At 39.5% G+C, this 15,091-nt stretch overlaps 1 protein-coding gene across 3 annotated transcripts in view; it reads left to right on the forward strand.

Moving 5' to 3' along the window:
• The first annotated feature begins 478 nt into the window (after window positions 1-478).
• The window catches only part of morgue (modifier of rpr and grim, ubiquitously expressed), a 93,048-nt gene continuing 78,435 nt past the window's right edge, over window positions 479-15,091 (forward strand). Inside the window, exons 1-10 of one of the 3 annotated variants that reach the window (XR_010858316.1) lie at window positions 509-679; window positions 2,378-2,506; window positions 3,247-3,709; window positions 3,826-4,015; window positions 4,165-4,274; window positions 4,448-4,589; window positions 5,076-5,247; window positions 6,590-6,736; window positions 7,277-7,445; window positions 8,142-8,219. Coding sequence is in view for 1 of the 3 variants with exons in the window: in XM_067134107.1 (XP_066990208.1) it covers window positions 650-679; window positions 2,378-2,506; window positions 3,247-3,709; window positions 3,826-4,015; window positions 4,165-4,274; window positions 4,448-4,589; window positions 5,076-5,247; window positions 6,590-6,736; window positions 7,277-7,324 (1,431 nt within the window). In the remaining 2 variants the exon portion in view is untranslated. Of the gene's footprint in view, window positions 680-2,377; window positions 2,507-3,246; window positions 3,710-3,825; window positions 4,016-4,164; window positions 4,275-4,447; window positions 4,590-5,075; window positions 5,248-6,589; window positions 6,737-7,276; window positions 11,495-15,091 lie in introns of those variants that run through there. The other 2 variants (XR_010858315.1, XM_067134107.1) reach the window with 2 other exon arrangements.

Below are 15,091 nucleotides of genomic sequence, written 5' to 3' on the forward strand. Positions count from 1 at the left end.
ATTTGGACAAAAAATAGTTAAGAAATAAAAGAAACAATAGATAATAAAAAAAATGGTTAGTAAACAAAAGGAACAACAATTAACAACCTAACTCATCTCACTTGTGTCCAAAATGAGTCGAAAATGTGGAAAAAATTGACCAAAAAAGGATAAAATATAAAAAATAATCCACCTCTCGTAGTTTATGTCCGAAAAATAGTTGATAGATAAAATAAACAACAGCTAATAGATAAAAAACAGTTAATAGATAAAAGGACTAACGAGTTTATGACCAAAATAAATAAAAAAAACAAAAAAAAGCATAAAATACCACAAACATAATCCACCTATCGTAGTTCTGTCCAAAAAAAATAGTAAAAAAAACAGTTAAAAAATAAAAGAAACACCAGCTACCAGACAAAAAAAAAACAATAAATAAACCACCCAACAAACCCACTTCAAAAACAATAAAAAAAACCCGAAAAAAGCAAAAAAACTCAAAAAAAGACGAGCCGTTACAAAGCCAACGCCCCGCCATTACTACTAACCCGACGCCATCTGTCATTATCTCTCCCCCGGAAAAACGTATTCGTTATTTATCGTTTGTTCATCAAATAACGAAGAAAAACCGTTATTGCCAATTAATCACCGTTATTTTCGAGGATGGAAAATGGAGTTTGATGAGGATTTCGACCACCGGGTGAGCTGGGGCCACGAGGTCCTCCCCCCTCCCCCTTTTTGGGGTGGGTCCGTCGTGACCCCCTTTTTAATGTTATTTGTTATATTTAATTCGATTTTTTGTCATTTTTAGATTTATTTTATTAAATTTTCATGATTTTTTTTTCTATTTTACTTTAAATAGGATGGATTAGTGAGGATTGGGTTTAGGTAGGATTAGGTGTATTTGTCCTTAAGGATTGTCGTAAATTAATTTAAATAAATTCTTATTCAATTTCCATTTAATTTATTAAATTTACATTAATTTTTAATAGATTTAATTTATTAAAAAGGATGAATTAGTGAGGATTGAGCTTAAATAGGCCCAGGCTAACTGACGTCATAGGCAAATTTAAATTTGGTAATTAAATCGATTTTATTTAATTTTTTTTTAATTATTTTAGGCCAAAATTTACATTTTATTGGATATTTTACGAAAAAATGGAGGCTAGGCTAGGCTAGGCTAGGCTAGGCTAGGCTAAGCGTCCGAACGCCCTGCCCCGGCCGTGGCCTCCACTCGGGCCGATTAAGGAAAATCGATTTCCCTTAAGGTATGATTATTACCTTAAACTCTAATTATAACCTCAATCTAGGTAAAACTGTAGACTAGTACTGCCAGTTGGCGATCGGAATATTTGCCGCCTCTTAGGGCTATTTATGACATTGTTCGTTATGTCTTTTATTATTTTTATGATATTTAATGTCTTTTGTTCGGTTTTACGTTCATCTATACGAGAACGGTACAGAAAACGGGGTACATTTTGCTCCAGGCTAGTGGTTGCCGAACCAGAGGTGTGCGGTAGTAGTCTTCAGTTTTACCCCTTAATGTTCCCCCTGGATCCCCCCAACGTTATATCGCGCATAGCAGTATGATGTATGGGCAAATACAGGTAGTCCCCGGTTATTGGCCGGGGTGCCGTTCCCGAGGAAGTTACGGTAACCGGAAATCGCCCGTAACCAGAAATCTGCAACATCAGCTCGTATCGGCAGCGATCAGCGCTGATCTCTGGTTTTCGGCGCTGCTCGACAAGCGCCATAAAACCGGATCGCCGATAACCGAGGCCGCCAATAACCAGGGAATGCCTGTATTTTCTCATTTGACTATTTGGCATGCAGAACTTTTACGGCATATTAGGGTCTAATGTTATCAATGCTACTTTCCTTAACCTAACTTAGGCTAACTTAGGCTAGTTTGCTTGTACCCCAAATCAGTTATTTATGACTTGTTAGGCATAACGCCTGAAGTGTATTTAATCTCGATAGATTTTAGAATTTTCTATTTTTTAACGAAAATCACATTATGCGTATTCGAACTTTATTATGTTAAGGAATCTTTTTTTCTTTTTGAGGTATGTGAGGCTTAACCAGAATGTATTTGCCGAACCTTTGTTCATTTTATTGCTGAAACAAATTAGTCTAGATTTAGACCATGGAACCAATGATTTTAACTCAGGATTTATAGTATTTTTTTATATTAATTTTGTCATCGACAGTTTTTTGTCAGCAGGTTTCACATTATAACTGTTTGGCCGTGATTCTGGTATGAGTGCGGTTTTATTCTCCGACTTATAGCCTATGTAGATTGATGATGGTGGCCACTCAGTTGCAGTATAGTGCAAGAACGTTAGTGTGTGTGTATGAAGGGTCATGCCTATATCGCAGTTTTTTGTGTATTTCCCAGAATGAAGCGTGTTATTTCTGTAACGGGTACTATGGACCTTGCTTTGGCGAGCCGGTGTGTGCTACGTGCCATGCTCTTCTCTATCCCAACGACGCGTCCCAGCGACTCAATATTGGTCCGTACCAAGAGGTAAGAAAAATCGTTTTCAGTATTTCAACTTTTATTTTGCCTGTGTGTCCGTACGAGCATACAAACCTCCGTCTTTTAACGAAGGTGTGTCTAACGGCGCAGCTGAAGATGGTTCGTTGAAGCTGAGTAACAAAGTACTTAACTGGTGGTATGTGAGTTGCTAAGTATTGCTTAATTTTCCCCCCTTTTTTTTTTGGTCTGATTTAATGGCGTTAAGGTTATTAGATTAGTAAAGTGCCAATTATAGCTAGCTATATGAGCTCCCTTCTAACACTACGATCTACTAAAGTTTCTCTTGGATGGCAGAACACTTTTTAATCTTACAAGTAATACAGATTTGTTATCACACAATCATTTATTTATTTTCTAAAACTTTAAGCTTGCGGTACCTAGGATATGGGGTGGACCTTGGAGATACCCCTAAGATTTTTTTAAGATAGTGGTTTTACCAGCTTTGATTTTTGTGTTCCATTAGAGAAAAATACCTGTGCTGAAAAGCTGTTTATCATCTCGGGCACAAGTAAAATAAGTTTAAAGTCCTTTTGAACCTGTAAAGAAAATTTTATCTGAACTGACAATTCATTTTATTGTAATGTGTTTCTGGACCTCTCCTTTTGACTGAAGCGCATGATGATTTTGTTAGTCTAAGCAGTGTTGCAGAAGTAGGATAATCGATTTCTGTTAATGGTACATTAACAGATAAGACTTTGAATGTCTTCCTTTCACCGTGCATTCTTCAGAAAACCGACGACGGCGACTCTGGCAACGAAGAACCGAAAGATCCCACCGATTTCCACCAGATCCAGCGGCGGGAGAGCCAGGGGGACATGCAGCAACCTCTCCAGCCACCGCAGCAGCAACTCCTGCCGCCGGACGGGAACGCCGAAGGGAACCGAATACCCATCGTGGAAGACATCGGAGAAATCGATTATGCCGAGGGAGCGGCTGCCATGTTGGTTTCCGAGAACATGGCAGGGGAGAGCATTGCTGCGAGCGTGAGCGGCGGAGTGAGCAGCCTCGTTGGCGTCTTGCCCGGCCGAGGTAACGGCATTGGCCCGTCTGTGAGTAACATAGGAGGCAGAGGTTGCCTTGGAGGGAACATTGCGAGCAAAGGAAACCTGCAAGAGATGATCAACCAGTTGACTTGTCCGCGACCTCCTGACAACCTCGACCCATCCCTCATACATAGCATCCCTCCCGAAGGTGCGTTTTGAGGTTATTGACGACCTGTGTCTACGTTATATGAGACATCTTTAAAATCAAGCAAACCTGACGTTAATTGTTTGTTCATACTGTATTCTTTTTCATTTTTCTTTCAGTGTTGATGGTCGTGTTCGACCTCCTAGACGACATGACACTCTGGTCTGTTGACCACGTCTGCCTACGATGGCACAATTTGGTTTCACGGTACGTCAAAGAGGAGCAGTGGAAGGAGTTCACGACACGTCGGTGGCCCCTTTTCCGACCTCTGTACAACAGAGTACCCTGGCAACAAGTGTATACTAAATTGTAAGCCATACTTTATTCTGTCTTCTGGTATTTATTTATGCACACCAGTGCTTATATATCTTCATTTTTATAGGAAAAGAAAATGATTACCTAATTTTTTAAGCCACCGAATTTTTTATGTTAATGATCTGCTATTTACAACTTCGCAGGACCAACAGCGCTCCGTGTCAGATATGTTTGTACCACATGCTCTTGCCAGCGACGCCCCCTGCCAACGAAAACTCCTGGAGGCGGAACAGACTCCGCAATGAGTTAAGAAGTAAGTCCATTTACTAGCTGGGTATTATAGTTAGTAGTGATAATATTGTAAAAAGCATGGCAGAGTTGACTGCACCCTATTTAAAAAAGAACAAATAAGGTGATGAAAAGAATCAACTGTGTCCGATCATTTTCCTGAAGTTCGCCTCACCACCAAAACCTCTTTCCTGACAGCCCTTAGGTCAGACCCCCCCGAAGGAATTGAGGCATCGCCATTGGATGAAATGTCGCTTCACTGGCAAGCTTCGATTCGCGGCCCGGCAGGTTCGCCTTACGAAGGGGGAACGTTCTTCCTCTATATACAAATTCCTCCGAGGTGAGTTTGCTTATTGGTGTCACCGTTAGAAGTCAAAACGTTTTTGCATATTGTGAATGATAAAAGTTTTCATCTTCAAACACATTTCAATCCAAAATTGAATGAATTGTGTGCTTTCAACTGTTATAAATAAATAATAATTCCATTAATAGGAAGGTTGTGTTTGAGACCGAAAGTTATAAAGTTTTGGTTTTCGATATTCATTTGTGCATCTGAGCTAAATCGCGAGTGTTTACATATTGACTATAATACTGTGGTTTTTTTTTACAGTAGTACCTCTTTCAAAGTGAAGCATTTTGCAAATGAATCTCTTAAACGAAACGATAGGTTGTAAAGTATAGGTGAGATTAAGCTAGAAATCACATATGATTGCTGTTTAATGTTTAATAACTGGAATACAGTATATTCAGACATCAGTAAACCGGAAATCTGAAGCATCAGATAAGCCGAGGGTCTATTATAACGAGCTCTCTCTCTATTCAACAGTTACCCCCTCTGTCCGCCCATCGTGCGGTTCATCACGAAAATCTTTCATCCTAATGTTTCGCGACACGGGGACATCGGCATAGATTCGATACAGCATAACTGGTCGCTGGCTCTCACGATTTCGAAAGTTCTCATTTCCATTCAGTCTCTCCTGACAGATCCGTACACCAAGGTGAGTAAGTTGTTTTTATTCCTGCGATCTGTTTCTCAAGAATCACGTGACCTTTTTTAAAATAACACCTCAATTTAGTGGACTTTTGTTTTATCAGCTACATCATCATAAGTATTTTTTTTGTTACGCTGCCATTTTGGTTGTGATACATTTCTAGGTAAGTCTATCAGATTGAATTTTGACTGTAAAGCGTAGGTTAGTTTAGGTAAGGAACTACAGTGGACCCCCACCTATCCACCGTTTCAGATTCGCGGCTACACCTATTTGCGGATTTCTCTGTGGAATGTTTACACACATATTCACGGAAAATTGCCTATTCGTGGTATTTTTCATAGAGAAATATTCACAAATTACTGTATTTTCATATTTTCGTAACGAAATGCACTTTTTGTGATAAAACTATTAAAATACTCGGATATAAGCGTTGTTAGAGGGTTATTTGGTGTTTGAACTATCAAAATAGGAAGTTATAAGCATTTTCAGATGGTAAACAAGTAACTAGACCCATGAGAATATTGTTATTAATTTGTATGAATGCTGTATACTGCAGGCATATGAAGATGCCAATTGAAAGCACTTCCAAAGAATCTTGAAAATTAATTTTCATCTTGTGTACTTTTTGTAAAACTGCTTAATTTATGATCCAGACGCATCCGTGCAATGCAAAACTGCAGAAGATGAATAACTTTCCATTTGATTCTAAGGCAGTGCAGTGAACAGATGTTACATTAATGACTGAAAGAGCCTCAAATCAGCGGGGCACTGTATAAAAAATTACAGATGATCAAGAGTGTATTGGTATTACTTCATTTTCGAACCATTACTTACTCTCTTCACATTTTTGGGGATTTAAAACTAATTCACTTATTATCTGTGGACATCTAAGTTTTAGCAAGAATGCTCAATGCTGGTAATTATTGTCATAGCATAGGCTGAGTGAAAATGGATTTTCCTCATGCAATTTATTACCTTTCTTAAGCCGATATTCCCAGTTACTCAGTTTGCTGTGAGTTTTATTTTGGCCCCAACTAAAAATGTGGAGTAGTTTACTTAGTGTAGTTGTGGAATCCTCTGATCTCCAGATGTTTAAGCGAGGAACAAATTCATTCCCGCTTTTTGCTGACATCTGGCTTCAGGCGTATAAGTCCTCTTTCTGTTCCATCTATTTATTTTTCACCTGTTCCTCTGACTTTCTCTCTCTCTGCAGGCTGATTCAGTTGAAGATCTGAAGAAAGAAAGTGAGTGCTTTATTGTAGCTTAACCGTAGCCTACTCAGCCAAGAATGTTCTTTGCTTGAACCTTATTTGTGTTTATTAACGTTGCTCGTAAATTTCGTCCTCAGGTATGCATGGAACCAGATATAGGGAGGTTGTACGAGTCGGACAAGAACCGTTTTGAGCGAGTAGCCAGGGCCTGGACTCACAGACATGCCATGCACGATGGCTTGAGACCTGAAACCCCACCAAACACTTGCTCGAGTGCATCACAGGTAAAATATTTGTTTTGTGTATCTTTGATGGTGGTTTTGTTGCCTAAATTGTTAGGAAGTTGGCTAGTGTACTCTTCATATCTATTTAAGTACGGTGTCTGAACACAATTTTAATTCGCATTACCCATTTGTTTGTCTCTCTGAATGTTTGTAAGTTGAACGTTCGTATGTAGGGTGGTGTCTTACACCGCGAACTATTCCAGAGTGTCCTTACCATTGATCATATTTGTGTTGTATTTTCTACAAAAGTTTAAAGTCATATAAAACTAGTCGGCTTCTCAGACAATCTTTATTTAGTGTACACTTCCCACTTTTCAGGGAATTTCCCACAAAGTCCTAAGGAAGCTTAGGGACATCTCCCACTTTTCAGGGAATATCCTGCAAAGTCTTAAGGAAGCTTAGGGACATCTCCCACTTTTCAGGGAATATCCCGCAAAGTCTTAAGGAAGCTTGGGGTCGTCTCCCATCACTGACGTATTTACGATCTACTGAAATTCGTCTTGATTAACCGTATGAAACCAAAACCTTTTCTCTTTCCAGATGGAAACCGAGGAAGGGATGCCAGCCGTGACCAGTACCAGGAGCTGAGTTGAATTTCTGAGTCGAAGTCGAGAGCTTGGTTTATCGTACGTGGCAATTAACTGTAATTCCGTATCGAGATGTTATGATGTTCATTCGTCAGTGACAGACACTTTTTTCTTACCTGAAGGTAAAAACCTTACTGTCATTGTAAATTTTGTCGTTGATTATCTCACCGTAAGCACTGTATCGGTCGTCTGTGTCACTGACGGTGACTTGCCAAGTTGTGAACTTAATGTAAAGAGAATTGAATGCCTTAGGTACTCTGCTATACAGAATAATGTTTATTGTCATGGTACGAGATGCTGGAATAGCACAAGTTATGTATAAAAGAATGTATTGTAATGAACTTTAGTTTGGTTAGATTTTAACCTTTTATAAAAAAGGCGAACAACTTTTTTTCACAGAATTTGGTATCACCGTATAGAAGAGGTGTTGATGTGCAGATAAAGTTAACATAAATTTAATTTACAGATTTTTTGTCATTTGCCAGTTGTTTTTTGTTGTGTTTGATAATTTTTCTGTCTTATTATCATAATTCATGTTCATTTAGGTTTAGCAAAAGAAATGTATATGAATATGTTAGTCTGGATAACTTGATGTACTGCTCTGCGCAGTGTAACCTTTGTGTTGTCAATGGAAAAATGTACGTTTTTATTTTTCTGCAAATTTTGTACAGGAGATAGTCTTGCATGTCAGTTCAAAATGTTGACCACTCAGCCACATTGTTGGAAAAAGATTCTGTGACACCACATGGCAGTAGAGAACAGTCTCTTCCCACGTATGAGAATTTACCACCCTATATCTCTCTTTTTGCTTTTATTAGAGTGAAGTTTAGCTCCTGGAAAGAGCCGAGTGCCTAATCGTAAAGGGGAATGGGGACTTTGGTGTAAGGCGTTGATTTGTAAGTACAAAGCAAGTACCTTTTTTTACGTTAACTTGTTTCCCTATTTTTATCAAACAAATTATTGCCTTCGTTTGCCGTACCATTTCTCGGATGGGAAGGTAGCTGAAGTACGTAGGAATCTGTTCTCCGTATGGGACGGTCGGCTTGGAAAACGTTATTGTACGTGAGACAGAAAGGAAGATTGTCCTTTCGCTTGCCGTTCATCGTTTTGGTCAGCGGAAGATATAAGTTTTAGGGCTGTGGAGGTCGTTAGGTCTTGAACCTAATGTACTTGACTTTTGTTGGGTTTGAAACCCTCTCCAGGAACAGAGAGATAGAGATTGGAATAGCTTCTCGAAAAGGGTAGGGTAAGTAGTTTTATGAGATACGGTCGTGGATTTGTAAGTGGCGAAGAGAGAGTTTTGGGGTTGAAAGAACTGGTGCACGTTGACGTGTTCCGTTGTAGCTTGTTCATTCTGAAAAGGAAGGGATGTGGAACATATTCAAAGAACGAAGTTGACTATCAGTTCATGAATAGCAACCCCGTAGGGAGGTAGTGCCGTCAATGCACCACATTGCAAAATAGGCATTACTTAAGGTACTGTAGTCTAACTACAAAAACTGTTCATGAAATTGTGTAATGTATAATTTCCACAGTGTGTAACTATCCTTTGTATAATTGCGATTTTACCCGTAATATGATGTCATTGGCATTTAGAAAGTGACAAATCTGCTAAGCAGGTACATTACATTGATAAACATTGTACATTCATATGAAGGAATTTTTATAATTTTTGCATCTGTTCAGTTAAGGAAAAAGTATTATGATGTAATTACTGTGTGTATATGGTCAACCTGTTCATGTTGACGAAGTTATCAACTGTTCCTCGACAGAAGTAATTTATTTTTTTTTTGAAATACTGAAATCATTTTTCACGAAAGTTGCATTTATGCTTCCGTGAAAGCAGAGATACCGAAAGACGCTGGTATGCCTCACCAACGAATGCTTTTCGCATCATTAAGTGGATCAGAATCATATAACTTCCTCTATGAATTGTGGATAATATGCAGTCAACACTTGAACTGAAAGATGGTTTATTTGATAAGTAACACCTGATGTATGGCTATCATTGTACATACAACATAATGCTTTGTAAAGAAACCTCAGGGCTGTTTCATTGTCTTATAAGTGTCTTCATTTTCTTTGTAATTTACTTTATATATGGAAAATACTTACATGACTCAGTAATCATGGGTACGTTACTAGTAAGGGTTACTATTTTCCAAAATCCACCTTTATCAAATAAGGCCTTGTCAGGATTAGTCTGGTCTTGGGAAAACGTAAATGTTTTTACGCCGTACAACGCAAGACTCCGCATAGAATATTAAAGTGCAATGCTTCAGCCACTGGGATTAATAGTACTTTTATTTTATTGTTACGAATTTATTTGATAAGGCCACCGAGTCACATCTTGTAGCCTGCCCGAAGGAAATGACGTGAAGTTTGAGTAGAGTACCATGTATAGTGCACCATGCAAGGCCCACTGTAAGTGGAGTCCTCTCATAAAATTTCCCTAGGTTTAATGCCGTCAGATCTTTTGATAGACGCTACGATTGAAGGGTTGATGTGCATGCTAGTACGGCCGATGTTTGGCATTGTATTTTTAGAAGTTTCCTCAGTATTTCCATCACGTAGAGATGGAAACCGTATGCCTTTCAAAGCAGGATTAGTAGGAGTAGACAGTTATATATACAGTACACAGAAACACCTTTTGCTGGAGAGAACAAACAGAGTGATTTATAATCTTATTAAGGTTTACAAATGATAAAGAAATTACGTACAGTTCGGTATCTGGTGTCGTAGCTGTGCTGTTCTGTATGGTACAGTAGTACCCTACAAAAAACGATAAGTGCTGCAGTAATATTGATGGTAACGTACGTTACCTGTACATAAAGGAATCTTTTAGCTTGTCAAAACAGCTGCAGTTGTGTGTAGTTAAACAAGAAAATGCTGAAGTAGTTTAAGCAGTTGAGAGGGACCTTATAGTGTAGATTTTGGGAACAGGAAATGTAATATGGGTCGATAATATAACAGTACTTGTATTCGTCTATATTGTAATCTCATTTGAAAGCAGAACTCATTTTTCCCCTGCCTTGACAATGCACTTTAGACAAACCACTTTCGAAGATTGATTAGAACTGTCGTAACGCGGAACCTTTATTTTGTGATATTTTCTATGAATGTATATACAGTATTTGTGTGTGTTTGTGAGAGGATATTGTTTCATATAAATTAATATTTAAGAAGGTACTGTAGGTAGGATAAAGGTGAAAACTTGTGTGTTTTTCGCAGCGACTGGACGGCTTTGCCTAATGATGCCGGGTGTCCGTAACCTCACGAGATGTGTCTTCTTTGAAAAGGAAGTTAGTTAATCCAAGAGGTAGCTTACTTCCCCCGGCATTGGTAATTATGATTTAAGGTCATCAGGAAATGGCATCCTTGTGGCCATCTTCCGTTAAGCTGCTTTTCCAGAGAGAATTCCCACCACATAGCCATTTGTGCCTGCGCTGCTAGAATTATTGTGCATCACTCATTTCGCAGATATGGTAGTCAGCGTCCGTCAGCATTTTACCCGTTTTAGATGCCGTGATGTCGTGTAGCCCAGTCTAAAGGGCTTACGTTCCTTTCGCCATCCCTGTTAATTGAGATTTATCCTAGCAGCGTCGTGGGTGTTGAGAAAACCTAGCCTTGCTTGCTTATCCATTTTAGTTCGTTTTCTCATGTCGTTTCATTTTCGACCAGTTTTGCTCAAAATCCTATGCCTTTTTTTTTTTTTTGCTATTTCACACACTTTAACACCTGTATTTTGCTTAAGTTTCGGTGAGAGGCGTAGTGCTGTTTTATGTAGTGTGATGCGAAGTTGCCTTAACTTTTCAGACTGGTAGACATTCGTCGGCAACTTTAATCTGTTCAACTCAGTGTTCCCTCAGCACTTCTATCTAGGCTAAATCAATGGCTATCTTAACGTCCCCTATTGCAGCATACTACAAACAGTTAATCACTTCTTAGAAAGTTAATGGCCCTTATGACCTTATAGGATTGTATTCTCATTTTGTAATAAGTGTATGAGTGCCAGGAGACTTTTTATACGGAAGAAATTGTGCAGGTATGAAACGAGAAGCTGGCGATTTCTCTGAAGAATATGGTCTACTTTACAGCGTATAATGTTTCCTGTTTATTCTTGTGCTTGGACTTCCCAGCGCCACCTTCTTATATTAAATGTCTGGAAAGCCGAGTCGTTTTTTTTCCCTCCCGTTCGGTGTTCGTGTTTTCGTAGACGAGTCGAACCCGTCGCGTCGCAGATCGTTTTCGAAAGTGAAATAGTATGTGACACAGCGGTTTGCACCTGTCATCAGCAGTGCCCTGCTGTTCACGTATCAGACAAGTTTGCGAAAGAGCCCAGTTATTACAGTGGTTCATATTTTGTCAAGATGCGTCGTTACCGTTTATACAGCGGACATGTTTGTGGAAAGAACTAAGACTGTAGTTCTTATCCGTCATCACCCATCTTTAACATTTATATATAGCGCACACGTTTGTCGACAAACATGCTAAATGCTGTAGTTCATATCTGAATTCCAATCTAGTTCATGGTTCTCCTTCTGCTCCCCCTTTTTAAGGATTTTGTGAGTTTTATTCTCTTGGTCACCCCACTGGTTTTTGTCATAGATGACCCCAAGGGTGTGAAATCATTCTATTTGGGTTTTAGCTTTACATTGCTGGAAAATATTGCTAGTAAAAATATAAAAGTGATAAACTAAAGACTTAAATTCAGTTTTACGCTTCATTCGCCGTTTCTCCGGTCTGTAGTTCCATTAATTTTGGTTAAGTTTGCGATGAGAAGTTTTAGGAAACAATTCACTTTGCACAGTATTTTTGGGGTATCATGAAGCTGTATCGTAACAAACGATCGATCCACATACCCTTCTTCCTGCCCGGACCCACCAATCCTTGTGTTATCTCTCATACTTCCTTAATCAGATTCTTACAGTATATCTTTAGCATGCTAATATTATTCGCCTGTAATTCTTACAGTCGACTCCAAAACCTTTACAGTCAATTAGAACAACTATTCCTATTGCCCATTCTTATGGAGTCTTTCTCTCATGGAGAGGTACCGTATAAACCCTGGTCAGCCATCACTGCCCCTCTTTTTATTTCATACAGTAAAGTAATATTGAAAATACTCATTCCATCGACCCAGGAATGCAGCCACTGATAATTGTAAAGCTGCAAAAACTGGTGATAGAATTGGAAGATAATTGCGAGGGAAAAAGTTGACTTGTGAGCAGGAGTGGGAAAAATAAGCGCAGAAGAATGTAGAGGGTTAAATCTTATGGATTTTTGAGGTCAGAATATATTGGATGATGGTAGGATGGGAGACAAGTGTATGAAGGAATTGTTGAGCCAACTTTCCACTATGGGAGTGAGGTGTTGACGCTAAGTACATATGAAAATAAAAGATAAGCCATCTTCACAGCACAGTAAATGGACCATAAGAAGAATTAGATTAGAAATGGGGAAGTACATAGATGGTTAGCAAATCTGCAATGATGGCTCAGAGCTTTGGAAATGGTTTGGTCATGTGGAAAGAAAGGATTCAACGGATAGATTTGCTTAAAAGCAAATGGGTGTTACAGACTATTACACACACACAAAGCCACTCCAGCATCTTCTAAAAGCACAACAGACACCTCACACGTTTCGACTATCGACCTCACCGCGTAACAACTCCTCGCTGCTGGGAGAAGAGTGCTGGTGAACTGGTACAATACATGTACACAATACCGGGGTCTAGGCGATGTCAGGCAGGGCAGCCAATCGGGACTACAAAGTGTACCCCAAAAGCCAAATCAAATGGGAACAAGCTGGGAAGAAGAAGAATAAGAAGATATACATATGTATATATTCTACTTAACCCCTAAGTTCTGGTAGAAGTTATCATCCATATTATGATATCCATCAATTTCCAATTGAGAGTAGCAGTTTGGAGCCCAAATTTCAATCCAAAATACTGTCTGTTTTATACTTCTCAAAGATACAGTGACTAATTTTTGACAGTTAGGTCTTTGTGAAATCAGCAGTGAGTTTCAAGAACTATTTCTGAGGCCAGGAGATATTTTGGTGCTGTTAAATTTGCTGTATTGTCCTTCGCAGCAGAGGCCCTCTGGCGAAGGACCAGATTTACAGCAGGGCCTTCGTTTGAGCTTGTCGTAGCAGCGATGTCCCGTGTGACTCTAAATCGTAAAAAAACGAATGGAAGTCGTATAATTAATTTTAGAATTGCCCAGACTCGCGTACTTGGCCGCCTCATGTAATATTCCCGCCGAAATTCCTTTCGAGTGGGTGGAGGTAGGGGGGCTGTGACCCCCCTGGGAAGCCGATCTGGGCCTGGTCCACGGAGACTCCTGTCGGGTAACCCTAGGGATCAGGCGGACGAAGGCCCGAGGGACCATACGAAACTCATTTTCCTAATTTGAAAGAAAACTCCGCAGGTCGTCCGTAGTATTGTCGAACTCACACACACACAGATTAAACGCAACGAAGAAAGGGTCTTTTGTGGATTAGGGCCTTTGTGGGGGGATTAGCCCCCTAAGGCTGGACTGCCCCCCTCCCCCCCCCTTCCAAGTGGGCTGCTGGACTAGCTGACAGAGCCCCAGTGTGGCATTCGAGGGTCCTATACCACAGGGGTCATAATTGGTTCTCAGCCCGTATATGAGTATCCGCCCTTCTGCAGGAGTACAAGAAATGTGGTTGGCCCTTAGGCTTTCTAGGAGAGAGAGAGAGAGAATGATAGAGAGAGAGTTGATGAATTAATTGGTGGTAGGACCTTGTCCTAAGGGCACAGGTCCGAGGAACGTTCTTTCCGGAGTCGCGGAATGGGTTTGACCGCTGGCTTTTTTTGTGACGTTTGTAGATTAGAAATGAATATTGCCTTTTATCATTATTTTTAGTTTTTTATATTAATTATTATTGTTGTTATTATTATTATTATTATTATTATTATTATTATTATTATTATTATTATTATTATTATTATTATTTCTGTTTACGAAGTATTTTGAGAATGATTTGACGGATTTCGATAAATTTTAATAACTTTAAAACCGAAGATTTTTCTAGTTTGTTGCCATGGAAACCGTAAATGGCCAACTCCGGAATTCACTTGCTTTGTCTGTTTTCCCTCTCGTCTTAAAAGCGTTTTATTCTAGAAGAGACGAGTTAATGAGTCATTATCTCTCTCTCTCACAGAAATTTCCTCTTATTCTCACTCTTTCTCACACATTTTTTCACAATCCCTCTCTCTCAAACTCACAAAATTCTCTCTCTCTCTCTCTCTCTCTCTCTCTCTCTCTCTCTCTCTCCGGGCTCCCACAAAGGCTGTGTCCGTGTATTGATCTCGTCCCGGTCTGTGTGACACACGCCGGGGAGAGAGAGAGAGAGAAAGAGAGAGAGAGAGTGAGAAAGATTGATGGAGAGAGAGAGAGAGAGATTTGGTATGTGAGAGAGAGAGAGACAGAGAAAGAATGAAATAGATTGTTTGTTTGAGAGAGAGAGAGAGAGAGAGTTTGTTTGAGAGAGAGAGAGAGAGAAAGAGTGAGTTTGTGTGTGTGTGAGAGAGAGAGAGAGAGAGTGAGTTTGTGAGAGAGAGAGAGAGAGAGAGAGTGAGTTTGTGAGAGAGAGAGAGAAAGAGTGAGTTTGTGTGTGTGTGAGAGAGAGAGAGAGAGAGATTGGGCATGTGAGAGAGAGAGATAGAGAAAGAGAGAAACAGATTGAGTGAAAGAGAGAGACTTTCCAAAGGCACTCAAAAAAAAAAAAAAGGCCTTTT

The sequence above is a fragment of the Macrobrachium rosenbergii genome, chromosome 35, assembly GCF_040412425.1.
Source record: "Macrobrachium rosenbergii isolate ZJJX-2024 chromosome 35, ASM4041242v1, whole genome shotgun sequence".
Classification (NCBI taxonomy): Eukaryota; Metazoa; Arthropoda; class Malacostraca; order Decapoda; family Palaemonidae; genus Macrobrachium; species Macrobrachium rosenbergii.